Source organism: Perissodus microlepis, chromosome 2, assembly GCF_051167445.1.
Source record: "Perissodus microlepis isolate ML-2025 ecotype Zambia chromosome 2, ASM5116744v1, whole genome shotgun sequence".
Lineage (NCBI taxonomy): Eukaryota > Metazoa > Chordata > Actinopteri > Cichliformes > Cichlidae > Perissodus > Perissodus microlepis.
In genome coordinates, this window is record NC_140462.1 from 6,142,253 (window position 1) to 6,159,614 (window position 17,362).

At 45.7% G+C, this 17,362-nt stretch overlaps 1 protein-coding gene across 4 annotated transcripts in view; it reads left to right on the forward strand.

The window, feature by feature from the left end:
• LOC146392122 (transcription factor COE1) overlaps nt 1-17,362 on the forward strand; it is a 56,003-nt gene that overhangs the window by 33,058 nt on the left and 5,583 nt on the right. For all 4 annotated transcript variants that reach the window (XM_084942004.1, XM_084942011.1, XM_084941994.1 and 1 more), the window contains exons 9-14: nt 1,194-1,324; nt 3,324-3,450; nt 10,681-10,769; nt 14,116-14,181; nt 14,748-14,910; nt 16,453-16,632. In XM_084942004.1, the coding sequence (XP_084798130.1) occupies nt 1,194-1,324; nt 3,324-3,450; nt 10,681-10,769; nt 14,116-14,181; nt 14,748-14,910; nt 16,453-16,632 (756 nt within the window). The remainder of the gene's footprint in view (nt 1-1,193; nt 1,325-3,323; nt 3,451-10,680; nt 10,770-14,115; nt 14,182-14,747; nt 14,911-16,452; nt 16,633-17,362) is intronic.

Genomic DNA, 17,362 nt, shown 5'->3' on the forward strand with positions numbered 1-17,362 from the left:
TGTGGGTTCAGTTTGTGTGCAGGATGCGCAACTTTGGGGCCCATTTCAGGCGGTAATAGATGAGCAGTGCATAGAGTTGAACAGATGGCACCGAGGAACACCCCAAAGTATAATCCTATCACATGGATTCACGTTCCACCATCTGGTTAATCCACACACACACAGATACACACATAAACACACACATGCACATCGAGCGCACATAATATCAGCGGCTGTGAAAAGGAGGCATCTTAGGCCATGATTACGGCCACAGATTGCTGCTTGGTGAACGCTGATCTCTGCAGGCGTATCGGGGGGCTAAATATCATTCCAGCTTGTTGGGGAGGATCAACAGAACAGGGAGTCAGGCAAAGAGCAAAGGCTAGGCTGCAGGGAAAAAAGTCAGCCTAGTCTAAAGTGGATTATGCCGCTTTACAGAATTACAGCATGTCTGACAAGCTGCATATCTGTTAAGGAGAGGAGATTTAGCTTGTATAAACATGTATTTTCCCAATGCTGTTCTTTTCTTCAATCACATCCAGCAATCATAACACCAAGAGATAAGGTCAAAAAGCCCACTGAATGGCAGTTATTGAAAATGCTGTTTATTGTTTTGGTCCCACGTACTTTGTCCCATAAGATGCGAAGAATATGCTTAAAAGGAAAACACTGGGAGCTTAGAAAAACCCATTACAAATGTACCGGGCAGAAGCTGGAAGGAGCCCATGTGGTCGTGCTCTGAGACACAGGCTACTACACAGATATATGAAACAGGCAGCTGAGCAAGAGCTAAGTGTTTGGCTAATGAAGGCAGTGTATTCAGAGGGCAGAGCTACTGTTGGCTCTGCTGTGTTCCCCGGTCGCATGGCCTTTGATCAGACACTGAGCACACCTGACATTTACACGCCCGCACGCTTTGCCACGTGTCATAAAACAAGTGCACCGCCGCTGCCCTCACATGCGGGGCAGGGGTGATGTTTAATAACGGGGCGAATATAATCACTCTGATTAGTATTCCTCACTCGCCCCCCGACCCCTGGGAGAGAGGCAATAGGTGATATATGTGTATGTGTGTGTGCATGTGTGTTAAAGAGAGGGAGAGATGGAAAGTAGAGAGGACTGTGCATGCTGCCAATAGCAAAAGACCTTCTAGGCTTTCATTAGGATAGCAGCTAATCTGTTTTATTTTTTTATTTTTTTATTTTTTCCAGCAACCCCCAGCATCAAAGCCATCAGCCCTAGTGAAGGCTGGACCACAGGGGGCGCAACAGTCATCATCATCGGGGACAACTTCTTTGACGGCCTACAGGTCATCTTTGGGACAATGCTGGTCTGGAGTGAGGTTAGTCACAATTTAGTCATATTTGTGTTTTTTTTTGTTTGTTTTATTTTTATTGGCTTGGTGCACTTCTTATATAGCCAGTGTGGGCAAACAGTCTTTTAAATGCTTCATTTGGGAACCATTATTTTTACATTAGATTAAATACATAATTGTGATTTAAAAGTGCTCAAAAGTTTTGCAAAAAAACTTGTAACACTGTAGTATCAGACTTTTGATAATGTTGTAATTATTTTATAGACAAATAATATAATCAGATAAACCCTTGTTACCCACACTGCATGAAATCAATATTACTAAACAGAGAGCAACCATCTGCAAATAGCCTCATTTAAATTCCACCAAAACTACATCAAATGTTGAAAATGAGGCATGTTAAGTTGTTTTCAGCATATGGAAAAGCTGGGCACCGGTGAAAATACATAAATAAAAATCACCTGGAGGAAAACATGGATCAGTGTGTGACGCTGTTGTCGGATAAAAACCAGAACCCTTAAAAAACGATTTTCCTTTATCTGAATAGAACAAAGCATATGTCGTTGTTGAGTCATGTTCAGCAGTGCTGATCATCTGAAGTCCCGCATCAAGCGAGAATAGGACAACATTTGGCTTTCACAACTACTCGGTTCCCAAACACTTGCATCGTGTTGTTAAAAGAAAAGGTGATGCAACACATTGGTAAACATGTCCCTGTCCCAACTTTTCTAAAACGTGTTGCTGGTGTTAAAAAAATCTGAAATGGGTGTAGATTTTTTTTCAACAAAGCAAAGTAAATCCTTTTAGTTCCAACAAATCATATCACATGTTTATGCAATTCCTACATTAATATGGGGTTTAGATGAATGGGAAAGCACAGCATTCTTTTTTTGTTTGCATTTCACACAGAGTACCAGCATTTTTGGAAATGCTTTTTAATTGAAATAGCAGTCATGATTAATAAATGATACTATAAGAAATAACTGTTTGCAGGGCTATAAATGCATATTAGAAATACTTAACAATCTCAATAGAAGCCTATTGTTGCATTTCTCTCTGTCAGCTCTCACTTCTGTCATATTGCTATTCACCTCTCTTCCTGTCTTTTAATACGGTGCTATCTTCCGTCTTGAAATATATTCACATCGTACAGTATGAATCCCTTTGTAAGGAGCATCTGCTACATGACTAAAATGTAAATGGAGTCCATGTGTGAAATTGAAGGTCAGTGAGCAGCGCAGCTAAACAGCTTTCTCTTTAGTAAAGGAATAATTCTATAAAAAGCTCCTATATTATCTCTCTGAGAGGTGAGTGGGGCCAAACAATGCTAGAATGAAAGCCTAGCTAAGTGAGCAATGAAAAGGACAGCTAGAACAACACACACACAGATGCACACATACATGCGCACATACGCAAAGCGCTGGCAGCAGCAGTGATAGCTTTTGAGCACTGCTAGTTTTGAGTGCTCGTTCACTACAGCGTGCAGGAAACGAGCACTCAGCGAGGTCTCATCTGTGTTTTGTCTTGTTACCGTTTTCCTTCAAAGACCCTTCAGCGTGAACACACGTGCGTGGCGAGCGGGCTCATCAGCTGCACTAAGTGAGCCTGTTTAAGACACAATTGTGCTTTAATGTGACTAACGGCAGCTTCAGCTGACAGACACGGAGACAGGGGCGGCAGAGGCAGGCGCATTATACATTAACTCGCATTGTTCAATAGGCGTACGTAGAGGAAAAGTGTGTTTTATTCATAAACAGATAACTGCTTTTGAACCCCTCTTACAGAGTCCGTGTCAGCACTGATAACCATCCCAAGCCTCACAGTGACATTGCCTTAGGCTACGAGGCCACCTGAGGGCTCGTAGCCAAGCGCATCATTTTCAGGCCGATTATACAAAGAAAAAAAGTCAAAGCTGCAGAGGAAAGGTCCGAGACGAGCCGAGAATACCCCCACCCCCACCAGTGCACATGTTTAGATATGAAGTATCATCGCATTAATCTGCCTGGCCTTTCTGCTTTTCCTGTAGCTCATCACCCCCCATGCCATCCGCGTCCAGACTCCACCCAGACACATCCCCGGGGTGGTGGAAGTCACACTCTCCTACAAATCCAAACAGTTCTGCAAAGGCACACCTGGACGCTTCATCTACACAGGTACCTTTACACTAACATTTACCAATCTGCTGGCTTTTCTCCCAGTTTCTCTCAATTCTACATACAACTCATGTAGAATAAATTTACAGCTATAATCACATCAAAATCTTCACACGCTGACTTTAAGTTTTATAAAAAATCTCACTTTATTGTTATATATATATATATATATATATGTGTATATATATATATATATATATATATGTATATATATATATTTATATATATATATATATGTGTATATATATATATATATATATATATGTATATATATATATATACACATATATATATATATATATATATATATATATATATATATATATATATGTGTGTGTGTGTGTGTGTGTGTGTGTGTGTGTGTGTGTGTGTGTGTGTGTGTGTGTGTGTGTATTCCTAAAGTTTTGTCTTTCAGTTTATAAGCTGTCATTTCTCTGGACGGCTTCTGGTGAAAAATGTGCATGCTAAGCAACTTAAAATTCAATAACAGAACTCAATAATTCAGTGGAAAAAGCCTGCTGATCAGACGAGGAAAAGCATTTGCCCTCTTTTATGAAGCAGGTGAAGGTCAGGAGGAGGTTTAACCTTTTGATTGGTGGGATTATTGAGAATTGACCCTGTCGAAGACGCGATTCAGAAAGGAAGAGGTCCGTGTGGAGTGTGTGATATTTATTTATTTAATTATTTACTTTATTTTTTGGATGGTCAGCACAGGGGCATGAATAGCTCGAGTGTTACATCAGAGCACGCTGGTGCAGAGTGAAAAAGGCGCCGCGAGAAGAGCAGCACAGAGAGAGTGAATGTGAAGTTGTGATTAACCAATGCAAGGCCACAGGTCCTCTGGGAGACTGTGAATCACATAAATCTGTCTGTAATCTCAACCACTGATAGACTTAGGCCGTAAGCCCCGGCTGGAATTACCAACATTTGACAAAATCACAATTGAGAGAGAGCGTGCGTGCGTCACATTGCTAGCGTTTCCTGCATCTTGTGTGTTCCTATGCGTCACAGCTATGACTGTGTTTTGTGTACTTGTGGGGAAGACTGCAATAGGATGCCTGTGTTTGTTTGCACGTAAGTGTGAACATAGTCCAAGCGCACACATGCACGCTGACAAGTAACTGCATTACTAAGACACAGGGCAGATGGGTGGGCAGCCTTTGCCATGCCAGAGCTGTCCAACAGCCCACACTCTGCCAAACCCATAGAGCTATGTGTGTGTGTGTTTGTATAAGTGTGTGTAGGTGTGCATATGTGTATACGCAGCCTTTTAATGTGCCAGACATGTGGCAACCGCATGCATAAACGCCCTATCGCTTCCTAGTCCTCCAATCTTTCACCTTGTCACATTCACTTATTCAAAACTCAGCTTCTTTGAACAAATTCATCCTTTCCCCGCTTTCTGTCCCTCCATGATCGGCTTCCGGGGAGACGCATAGAAGAATCTCAACAGGTGAGAGGTAGCAAGAGGTCATCCGCTGGGTGCCGAGCGCATGCGCCACGGTGCCGCGTGCCAAGAGCTGGCGGTGACAGAGTCAACTGTGTCGAGGCACAGACCCCAGTTCTACTTTTCACACACTTCATTCCAGCCACCCCCGTGGGCAATTGTGCGTCTCAAATATAGGTTTTTGTCATTTTACTTTCTCCCAGTGAGGAGGAAACCTGCTCACATTTAGCGGCGGGAAAAAAGAAAAAAAAAGAAGGGGAGGATGAGCAGGGCATTTGGAGCAGAAAAGCAATCGATGTGAGTGGAGTGAGAGAGAGGTGGATGAGAAAGAGGAGAGAGGAGAAAGATGGGAGCGAGGGATGGAGGATTACCATGGGCCATGTTGCCCTCCTGGGTCTGTTTGGCACCAGTTTGAGCCCAGTTGCCAGTGGGTACTAATCATGGAGGATTGGCAGCGCTGCATGGCAGCTGGCAGCCGGCACATACACACACATCAACACATCCCCACACTCACAGACATGCATATACTCCTATATTACATGTGCATGCACGATCACACACACATGCACGCTCTGAATTACATTGGGGACAGCTGGCATTGCTAATCAACTTCTGCTGAGGAGAGGAAAGCGAGCAGCTCACAGACCTAATTAAGTCAACACATACCCAATACTGCTGCTACTGCTGCTTTGCAAACATACCCGACACACACACACAAACCTACCTACATAGCCCTACCTATAGGTTTATCCCCTCCGCCCTTCTCTGCATCATTATCGATACTCTAGAACCAGCCGCCACCAAAATGAAAAAAAAAAGAAGAGACGAGAACTTTTGGTGCAGAGAAAATTCGAAGAGAAGCTATTACAGTAATGTGTCCTCTGCCGTCTCTGAGGACTCCTGTGCCATTAGACTTCAGAAAGCTCCAATTAGACTCATCAAAGGCAATTAAGCTATCCACTGATAAGAATAGAAGAATGTTTTTTTTAATTCCCTGCTCTTCCTCTGTCTTTTTATCCCCTTATCCCCCTTCTGTTCCTCTCTCTGCCCTCTGCCTTACCCACCTTTGGGGCTGAGAGCTTTCCGTAATCTCCCTCACTTTCCTCTGCTCTCTCTCCCTCTCTCTCATTATCAGGTCAACCCCCCCACCCCCCCTGTACAAATGCATCTCCATGTTTGGTTGTGTATCACCTTTTACTAGATTGCTGTCTTTGTAACATTCATCAAGGAAGCTCTCTCTTTTCTTTTCGCCATGCAACATAAAATGATAATACCCAACCAGTGCGGCCTATGTGTGTGTACCTGTACTGGTGTGTGTGTGTTTGTGTGACACAAGGATGCCGGCCATAGATTGGGGGAGTTGATGAATCACCCTTGTCGTTCAAAAGGCAATCCCTCCCTCCTCAGTATGCAGCCTTGTCTGCTTAGTGCTTCCACTACAGCTTCTGCTGATATTAAAAGGCTCTGCTGGCTCACATTAAGGCTGGCACCGCGCACGGTGACACGCATCCGCGCACGCACAAACATTAGGGGTAGTTTTTCAGCGCTCAGTGCAGATTAGGTGTGTAGGAAACATCACTCAGTTGCGGCAAAGAGGCGCGGGAATAGTGAGGGGGGGGAGAAAAGACAAAAGTCAAGAGCAGAATTTAAACCAGCTGCTGCTGACATCTCTCTCCGTCTCTGCACGCCTGCCTGTGTGTTCCAAATTAGTTTTAGGACTGTCAGTTGTCTCTCATTTTATACAGTGCAGACACTGTATTGTAAAAGTGTGACACAGGTAAGTGCTGCAAACAAGAGTCTGCAGTTTAAAGTTAGTGCTAGCTCTAATTAAACTGTCCCGCACTGTGGTGAAATCTGCTGGTGATGCACACTGAGAAGCACTGCTTTAATTACAAATCACCAGAGTGCTTTAAATTCCTAAGTATATGTGATCCTGGTTGTGTTGATATCATAATTTTGGAGAAGCATGATGCAGTGCATGATAATCAGCGGGAAAATCTCCCGCACATGTTGCTGCATAAACAAACTTAACATTAACATAAACAGACGTAGTCTACATTCATATACACACGTGGATCGCCGCACGCATGAGCACGTTCGCACATCACACAGATGCACAAATGTGGCACGAAGTCATCTGACAATAAAAGTGGGGTGCAGCCACGAGCTGGTCAATTACTTGTCTTGCTCCTGTTTGTGAATGCTGTCTTTTATTGAGCCTGGGCGGGATGCCTGCTGTTGATTAAAACGGCTGGTCTACAGCTGGAGACAAGGCCAGCTGAGATAGCTGCATACATTCCCGTTTACGGCGCGCAGTCTTAACTGCGAGGAAATTCACACCTCTATTTGAGATTGAGATTAATTTTCTGCACCATGTGGCTTGTCTTGCCTCTTTAGCATGCTCCGTTCTTATTACGGGAGCATCTGCTCCATGATGATGATGTAAATGAATTTCGAATGTAGATTATTTTGTTCCCCGCCGAAATGAGCGGCGCTCACCGGAGGAAATGATTTCTCGTGTTTTCTTATATCTTAATTCAAGCGCACACTTTTCATCTGGATTTTTCAGAATTTGCATTCTCCCAGCGAGAAGCCATGCTGTCAGGTATTGTTAACTGTCGACATGCACTTTTTTTTTTTTTGCAACAGATAATTAGAGCTTAGGTTGTAGTAGTATCCACACCTCCATTGATTTGTAGAATCTCTCTGCACACACACAAACACACACATTCTTTCCCTCCTTCCAGCCCTCTCTCTCAGGCTCAGCCTCTCCTCTCCTTTAGGAGCAAAAAGCTCTACTCATCTGTTTTCTGTGTATGAATTTCCAGCCATGCATTAGTCTCCCTGACATGTTCAAGCGATGCTTTATTTAGCTTGTCGGATTCTGCAAATAAACGCAATCTCAGGGTTTATGGAAAAATGGATAAAAATTAGATTGTAAGGTATTGATCTGGATTGTGAGTAGTTGGTGGGGGTGCTGTGCGTGTATGTGTGTGCGTGTGTGTGTGTGAGAGAGGTGGTGTTGGAGGTGGGGGGACGGGGAGCTCTCATGTGTGTGTGTGTGTGTGTGTGTGTGTGTGTGTGTGTGTGTGTGTGTGTGAAGAGGGTGGGGCGTGGTGGGGGTGAGCAGAAATGAAGCCGTAATTCAGGGCTATTGAACCCCCTGCCACTGGCGGCATCGATCGCCAGGCAGCGGTTATGAGATCACACCTGAGCACTGGAGACTGCAGAGGGGAGGGAAGGACGGGGGGGAGCTGTGCGGGCGGGGGTGGGGGGAGACGAAGGAAGGGGGAGACGAAGGAGTAAGGAGCGAGGAGGAGAGAGAGAGAAACAGAAGGTTGTGATATGATCAGCTCCTTACCCGCTGTCTGAGGGCCTGTTAAGGTGTTAACATCAAGCCTCAGAGCCAATTACCTAACCCTGCAAGTACACTACCCACTCACCTCCTCACACTCACAGTGTTGTGACACAGAAGGAGAAGAAGACAGGGCAACTGGACGCTGGCTGTTGTTCTCCCCTCCTCCTGCTCTGTGTTTCCAGGACAACTCCACTCTTCTGACCTCTCAATTATCCCTGATCCCCCCCCTCCCCACTCGACCTTCTACTCTTTGCACCCCAAACATCCATCTGAACCCCCCCCCCCCAATTCACCCTAGCCCCCCACCCACCCCTTCGTACACACTCCCCCTGCGGCTCTGTGGGTTATTATAGTGAAATATGAAGCGATGTGGATTCTAGGCTTCATGAAATTTCCATGAGCATTGATCTGATCTGATGTGGGTGATTGCTAGGTGAATCCCTCCAGTCCAGAGCTGTTGCTCATCTATTCATTTATTTATGGCAGTTATGTTTTACTGGCTTTGATTTGCTCTTCTGGAGAGCGACAGCTAAGGATTATAAATATACCTGAATAGGAGAGTGTGCTTGGAATCCTGGAGGGCAGCAGCACACCACTCCTCTTTCCAACTTGGAAAGTTGTTTTTTTTTTCTTCTTCTAGCATTAATTCTTGGTGTAAAATGTGAGATATTGAGCATGGATATAAGGGCATAAAAAAATAAGACAATCCCCAAAGAGGCACAGGCAGATAGTTAGTGATGTGCTTTGTCCCCCACATACTCGTCTTCTGCTTTATGGTCCTTGAAAACGAGCAGAGACAATATCACTTCCTCTCTCAATTACCAAAATTGTCTCTTTATTTGTAATAGGGGTATCTATGTATGTCTTGGGTTTTTATGCTATTGTTCACTCGAGGCTCATTTGGCACATTGTGGGGAACTGATAAAAAATTCATCATAAAAACAAAAGCCTCTGAGACGAAAGAGAGGATGTTGTCGGAACAATCCCCTCCTCAGACTGAAGGCCTAATCCAGGGCAAATCCTCCTTAAAGCTTTAGAGAGATCAGAGAATAGGGAAGTAATGTCAAATATTTGTCCTCGGAAATAATTCATACTTTATTTGTTGCATGTGATCGCCTCATTGTTTTGGCTTATTTTATCAGCAAACCAGCTGGCCCTGTAATGTGTGTCATTCTCTGTAAGCTGAGCCAGCCTCTGGCATCTCTACTTCGACTTTTCCATCTCTTTGCTGTCTTTGCTTCTAGCTATTCACCTTTCCTTTCATTCACTCTTATGGATCGCTGGAACACTCCACTGGGAGAGCTGTCCAAATACATTTGTGTTGCCAAAACAGAGCATCACCCATTCTCGCTCCCGCGCTCTGTTTTTTTCGGTCCGTGTGTTTGAGCGGGCGGGCTCAGGAGGAGCCGTGGTGAAGTCACTGGAGGTCCAGCAGGACAGCTTGTACTCATAGCCTCTAGGGGCCTTTTTTCTGGGGGCCGCCTAGTCAGCCTGGCTGCTCAGATGTGAGGCGAGCAGGGCATCAGCCCCCAGGAAACGTCCAAGCTGCGACCCACAGGGGAAACAGACGGACGGCACAGACGCATACAGGCGATTCTCACGTGTAATGGCGCCTTTTCTTTTTCTTCCATACAAGTGCACATTTACTGTTTCAAACTCTGTCCGGAAGCAGCGTCTTAAAGGCTGTAGCGCAGGAAAGTTGTCAAGACTGTGCCCTGACCCCCCCGAGGCAGCCCGCAAAGACAGGAGAGGGAGAGACAGTACATTAGGAATGAATTATATGGAGAGAGCACTTATCCAACAATCCTCCTCTGAAGTGTTTGTACTATAAGCCTCAGATCTTCATTGTATTTATTCTAATGTTTAAATATTCATGGTAAACCTTCTCATATTCAATTACCGAAGCACGACTACAGCATGCAGAGAGTGCTTTCTCCCTGCTGCCTGGATGATCTGACTGTGTGTGTGTATGTGTGTGCGTGTGTGTGTGTGTGTGTGTGTGTGCATGCATGTGTGTGTTTAGCTTGTTCCCTGGAGCGATCAAGCCTTTGTTATATTGGAACCAAGCTCTGTAATTGCTTATATTAGTCGCTGATCAACGCAAGACCACAGGACACACACACACATTCACTTTCCCTGATTCCTGACAGTCTTTTTATTAACCACCAAAGCGGGCGACAGAGAGAGATTCATTACATCACAGGCAAACAAAGACACACACCAGACCTAATAGAGAAAACCCACATTTTTCAGCGTGGTTAGTTTAATGTTGAAATATTCATGGATTCAGTTATGTCTGCTGTCACTTCCTGCTCCCGCAGTACCTTCTCTGGTGCTTTTGAACATTAGGTGTGTTCATCATTAAGGATCAAGCTGTAAATGTTTTTTTTCTCTCTCTGCCTGCTTCCCTCCACTTCCTGCTCAGCGCTGAACGAGCCAACCATAGACTACGGCTTCCAGAGGTTACAGAAGGTCATTCCCAGACACCCTGGAGATCAAGAGAGATTACCTAAGGTACAGTGCCTCTGCTCCTCTCATGTGTCTGCTCACACTAGTTGCCAAGCACAATAAATTCACAAGAATCTGTCTTGGTAACACTGGTACAAAGATGTATTGAAAACCTCTTGAGTTTCATAGTATGTAGGATATACATGGCACAAGGACAGCATGACCTCTTAGACAGAGGAACAAACCATGCGCTATAGACAGTAGGCCATACATGACACTATGCACTATGCACATAAACATTTAACCACATGTTCATGGTCATTTTCTGTTCAAACAAACACTTTATTTGTGCAATGAATGCACAAGTGACTCTATTCATCCTTCCACTGAGTATAAGGTCATTTGGACTGGCAAAGTGGGAAGAGGAAAGGGGATAGATGGAGAGAGGAAAAGAGAGGGAGAGAGGGAGAGAGGAAAGGAGGTTGAGGGGAGAGAGAGAGGAAGAGAGAGGCAGAAGCAGGTTAGGTGATCCATCATAGCTGTCCAGTCTTACCTCCTGCTGGGTCAGTGGATCGAAGTCAACCCCGGGTGGACTTTATTACTTCCAACACACACACTTATCCACAATGCAGCACACACACACAGAAATGCACACAGACTTCTCTATGCCTTCATGTGCACGCACACATACACTCAGTGGAGGGAAGTCACCACGAGACAGAGATGGAGAGCACAGGTAGATGCAGAAGGAAGATAGAGAAATCACTTGTCCTCACTGTGTGTCATGTCTGGTGGATACAAGACTTGTCCCGGTGAGTTCTGGTCTTTAGCCTATCAACCCCCCGTATCTCTCCAAATATCTTTGTATCCATCCATATCTTTTCCTCTCCTCCTCTTTCTCCCTCGCTTGGCGGTGTCTCTTTCACTTCTAAATGAACAGCGGTAGCTGGCAGGCCTGGTTGTTCATTTCAGCTCTATTGATTTGTGCCTTTATTGAGGTAATAACAGTTTGTTGACCACGCTTCTCTCTCAACTGTTGGCCTCAATCATTAGAGAGGGGCAGGAGAGGGGCATATGCTGGCAACTTCTTGAGCTACAAATGTCCATTCACAGCTACCTTGGCACAAGCCTCTGTGTGGCTGTTCTTTGGTGGGTCTTTAAACTAGATTCAACTGACTGGGACTATAATATATTCCAATATATTGGCACTTTAACGAACCCGCCCCGCCCCCAATACACATACACACATACACCGTGCAGAGAATAGGCAGGATATATGCCAACCCCTGTTCTATCTCTGTATGTTGCGATAATGATCCAGTGATCCAGCTGAAAACAGCCCCATACTGTGCTGTAGAATAGTCAGGCAGTCAGACTGAGCGGGGACTGCTGGGTAGCCAGACTGCAGGGTGTTTAGCTAAGGCTGCGGTGTGGCTGGGGGTCTGGGGCTGGCTAATGAGTGACCGCCCTGCCAGACGAGGCCAGGCTCTGCTCTGGATCAGGTTCCCCTTCCTGTTGACGTCTCTGTGGGCCTGACTTTACGGGAAGAGACCCTGCGCCCAGGAAATGGTCTCCCCTTACAGCAGCAGGGCTAGGGAGGCAGCACGGTGCTAACCACATTTATCTGTTTATCAGAATGACTCTGGAGCGCTGCCTAATCGCGTTTAGCTACTGGACAGATCCCTTCGCTAACGAGAGACTGATAGGTACAGACAGGGCACAGGAGCATGAGAGAGTGATTAATGGAGGGGGGGGGGGGGGGGACAAGTGAAAGTAGTTCGGAGGCTCAGGTGAGGGGAGAGTGAATTATAAATGAGGAGATGCACGCACATAATAGACCTAAGGAGAATGAGCAGAATGGCTGGTGCAGAGAGGGGCAAAAAAAAAATTAAATAAAGAGACTGAGGTTGCTTGTGTGCTCCCGGAACACCGTTACACTCCAACTGCAGATCTGTTCGTGTCCTAATGCCTCGCACTTCCTTCATTTCCCCTCCTCCCCCGCTTTCTTTTCCTCCTCCTCCTCTCCTTTTCCTTCATCCATCCATCTAACTATCTAGCAATCCCTGGGAGGCATGGGGCGTCGAGGAAAAGCAGAGAGAAGGAAGCGAGGAGCAGTGCATACATACTAAAGAACCACTTACCTTCCTAGGGCCTCTACATCTCTCAATCACCTCAAGCAGGCCTCCTTTCTGGTCTCCCCTCTTCCCAGCTCTCACCCTCCTCCTCCCCTCGCCTCCTTTTCTGCCTCCCCCAGATAGTGCTAGTAATGGGAGGTTAACACAGAGGCAGCGCTCCCATTATTGAGTGAATTTAGCACCTCGGACAGCGCTCTACAATCTTTATTGCTTTGCTGACCCTCTCGTCATGTCCTGGGCGTGCTCGACAGCCTCCACATGTGCATGGCTGCGTGTGCGGTTACACTCGTGTGTGTTTGCGTGTGTGTGCGATATGAGGTCTGATTGAAAGGCGGCGTGTCACGGAACAGAGAGCACACATGCTCCGGGGCTTGTTCACAGCGAGGGATACACTCAGGAGAGTATAACGCACAGCGTGAGTGTGCGCGAGTGGAAGAGAAAGAAACGAGGAGAAGGTTGGAGGGGAGGGGGCTGCAATTTTCTGGTTGTCGCGCCTCCAGCATATATCCTGGCCCCGGCACATTAACTTTTAAAAAGGGTTTTGTAGGACTGTAGGTGTCTACATCACACACACACACACATATATATATATATATATATATAAAGACTGCCTGGAGTCACACACTCATACACTCAGGGAGGAAAAAAGAATAGAGACAGAGAGAGGAGGGAAAGGGTGGTAAGCGGTGGAAAATGAGTGCGGAGAAGCTGCGTTAGGATAAATGTTTGATGTGGGAAATTCCACTCGGCGGTTTTCACCTGAGCAATGATGTTCTACATTTATCACACAAAGTGGATACAGGGCTATTCACTCGGATCATTACCAGGGTTAATACAGGGCAGGAGACGGGTGTGTCCCAGCTGACGAGGAGAGTTGTATAGCCGTCAACCTGATGATATGTTGTGTTAAATGAGATTGATGCGTGATCATGTGCGGCGGGTTCGTGATCCATCAGCGACAGAGGAGAGAGAGAGAGAGTGAGTGAGAAGATGTGGAAGATAGTTGACTGATAGAGAGATATAGGCTCATGTTTTATTCACAGATAACAGTATCTTCCCTCTGCTCTCCCAAACTGCCCAGCTAGTAACAAAGTGCTGGGATGGGCCCATTTCTCTTCCTCTCCCTTCCTCTGTCTACCCCTTTCCTCTCCCTCACACTCTCTCTGTTCTGCATTCACAGCATAATGCAAGGAGTGAAATGTAATAAAAGTGACTGAACTCTTTGAGCCGCCACACTTGTGATCAATCCCCCTTCCTCTGTCTGCGCTTGATTGCAGGAGGTGATTTTAAAGAGAGCGGCAGATCTGGTGGAGGCCTTGTACGGGATGCCTCACAATAACCAGGTAAACTCTCTCTTACACACACACACAGACAAAAACACAAACAGCAATATCTCTTATTAGACATTATTATTTGTTTGTGGTTCGGGCCAAGTGGCAGCATCAAAGGCGCTTATCTCTGCTGGCGATGTAGCACCCTGCCGTGTTTGCGCAAGATCTGGGACCCACAAACATGCACGCTAGACTATGTTAGAGCTTTTTATCAATGCAGAGGGTGGAGATGAGATTAGAGGGAACGCAGAAGGCAGTTGAAGAGGAGGAGTGGGATTAAGGCTCGAGTCTGAAGGAGGAAGAATGGAAACACAAAACAGGGAGGAAGAGGCAGGCTAAAGATCTGATGAGTCTGGTTAATGAGCCTTTCCTCCATTTACTGAACCAATCCCACCACTCCCAGCGACAACTGATAAAAACCACTCAGCTCTGCTAGATTTACATGTGCAGTATCTTGAGTGGAGATCTAGCATTCTTATCAAGCTATAACGCCAACATCAAGGGTATATTTTCCCTCTTCTCTTCTCTTCTCTGTTACTGACCACCACTCTTTTTTTTTGTTCCTTCCTCATCATCAGGAGATGATTCTGAAACGAGCAGCGGATATCGCGGAGGCCCTCTATACAACAGTCCCAAGAGGGCACAACCAGCTAGCCAGTCTTGGCAGCAGCTCTGTTCATGCTGGCATGATGGCAGTAAACTCCTTCACCGGGTCAGAGGTGGCACAAACAGCCAATCAGGGTGAGCAAACGCACCAGGAAACAATTCTCGCCTATTGTCATGGGAAAAGGCAAAAATGTTTATTTGCTGTTGTCCATTTAGGGATGACAGTGGGGAGGGGGGCAACTGACATTTTATTTTTCATGTGGGAAATTTAGAGATAGTGATTTAAGAGCATGGAGCAAATAAGAAAGTGTGAAAAAGGAGGACAGGAGGAGGAGAGGTGACAGTAAGAAACGGGGAAAACTTGAAAGAAAGATGGTGAGAGAGTGAAGAATGGAGAAAAAGAAAGCCGTGGATGGAGTACGATGGAGAAATATGAGTGGGTCCTAGGGGTGTGTATATTAGACTGGGGTCGGCCCCTGTCTGACAGAGAGAGATGTGGGTGCAGTCAGTGGTGATTCATCACATGTATCGGGGGAACCAGAGGAGAGTGGATGGACCAGCCTCTGGATGCATCTCAATAAGTCCAATGAGCTTCCTCTGTCCTTCATTTTCATCCGGAAACATTTTTAACCTATCGTTTGTTTCACCCTCATATCAGATGAAAATGTAAACTTAATCAGGGAGGAGCAGAGTGGTGAAGAAGTGAGACAACACTTGTGATGAGTAGCCTTTGTTACACTAGAGCAGGGGTGTCAAACATAAAGCCCGGGAGCCAGAATCACCTCAGCAAAATCCGTTTTGACATCCCCACACTAGAGAGTGGAAATTCCAGATGTTCAGTTCCAGCCATTTTTTCCCTCACCTATGTTATCATGTTGTATATTGTATAGATATTGTGTAGGCTCACTTTGTGTCTTCAAAGCAGCTCTGACCCATGGGTGCCCTGTAGTGTCTGGTACTGGGATGTTGGGAGTTTGTGATGTGGAGTGATGCATCCGTATATGAGGGATCTTCCTGAATCCTGTAGAGTTTGAAGGCCGGGTGAACAGATTGGGCACCATTCATGTGCAGGCAGGGCACACCGTCCTGCAGGGCAATGTGCAGGTGGGCGTTACCACGTCACATGAATGGCAGTACCCGAGGCTTCACAGCAAAACACTGCGGTGAAACAATGATTTTCACTTTGCCCGTCAGCGGTTTTAGTGTTGTAGCTGATCAGTGTGTATTTATAGTCTTCCATTTTACATTGTTCTCCTTCTGTTCACTGCCCCTGTAAAGCATGAAAAGTCCTGTCAGAAATACTAGCTTCATTCTTTGTAAATTACAAGAGAGCCGCCAAGGCCTTTTACCGTTAATTGCCTTATCAATATATCTAATTCTGAAGAGGAGCCAGCAGGGTGATATTCCTCTTGTTTCAGGCGTTGGGGGGCTGCAGCTAGATCCCTATCATATCATTCTTCCTCCACTCTGTTCATTGCTTTCTTTCTCTCCCATATGCTGTCTAAGATTTTTCTAAGAAAAAGCAAAACATTTCTTCTGGCTTGTAAAGCTATGTCCATTAGTATGAAAAAAGGAGCATTTAGCAGCAGCTGCATGTAGGCTTTCTTGTTTTGGTATGTCTGCCATCTGCTATACCTCTAACACTCTCTCCATCTCCCTTTCTTTCTCTGTCTTTAGGTTTCAGTAGGAGCACAAGCAGCGTGTCCCCTCATGGTTATGTTCCCAGCTCTACTCCCCAGCAGAGTAGCTACAGCTCTGTCTCCACTAGCATGAATGGCTACGCTAACTCTGGCATGGCAACCTTGGGCACCTCGCCCAACTTCCTCAATGGATCTGCAGGCAACTCGCCCTATGCTAGTGAGTAAATACAGTGCATACTAGAGCTGAAAGTTTGGGTGGGGATCAGCATTTTGTAAATGACAGAAGACATCTCTGAGAGGAACTGAGAAGCACGGCAGGAAACAAGAATCGACACGACAGGAGAAAGTATTTCAGTTCAGCTGGCTCATCTGTTTCTTTAAGAGCAGAGTCAAACACAAATCCCCACTTTGTTGGCCAGGGGAGGAGATCACCTAGCACGTCCCAACACCTCCTCGACACACACGCGCACACACACACACACACACACCACCACCACCTCTGCTCACACACACTCACCCTCTACATTAAAGACTCTTGATTAAATCAATAAACTAATTGCTAGAGAAGCAATTCCATTTCAGCTCTTTGATTCCTGGGTGTTAACAAGTATTTTAACAGGCTCATCGGCCCCACACAGACACTTTCAATCAATGGCCCCTCGGCCTGCCTTTGTAGGTCCAATTTTCATTAATTGATTAGTTAGGCCCCTTCATAAATGGATTATGACTTTATTGCAAGGATTTGTCAGGAAGAGCCATAAAAGCTAAGTGTTGGATAATAACAACAATAAAGGCAGAGGCAGATATCACAGGGCAGGTGAAATACGGCTCAGCTGATTGTAAAATCACTGAAGGGGGAAATGCTCTTAGTGTATTAGCAGACAAAAGACAAACCCGGGAGAAGTGGATGGATGGGATGATGTCAGAGGACATGATTTGGATTGTGA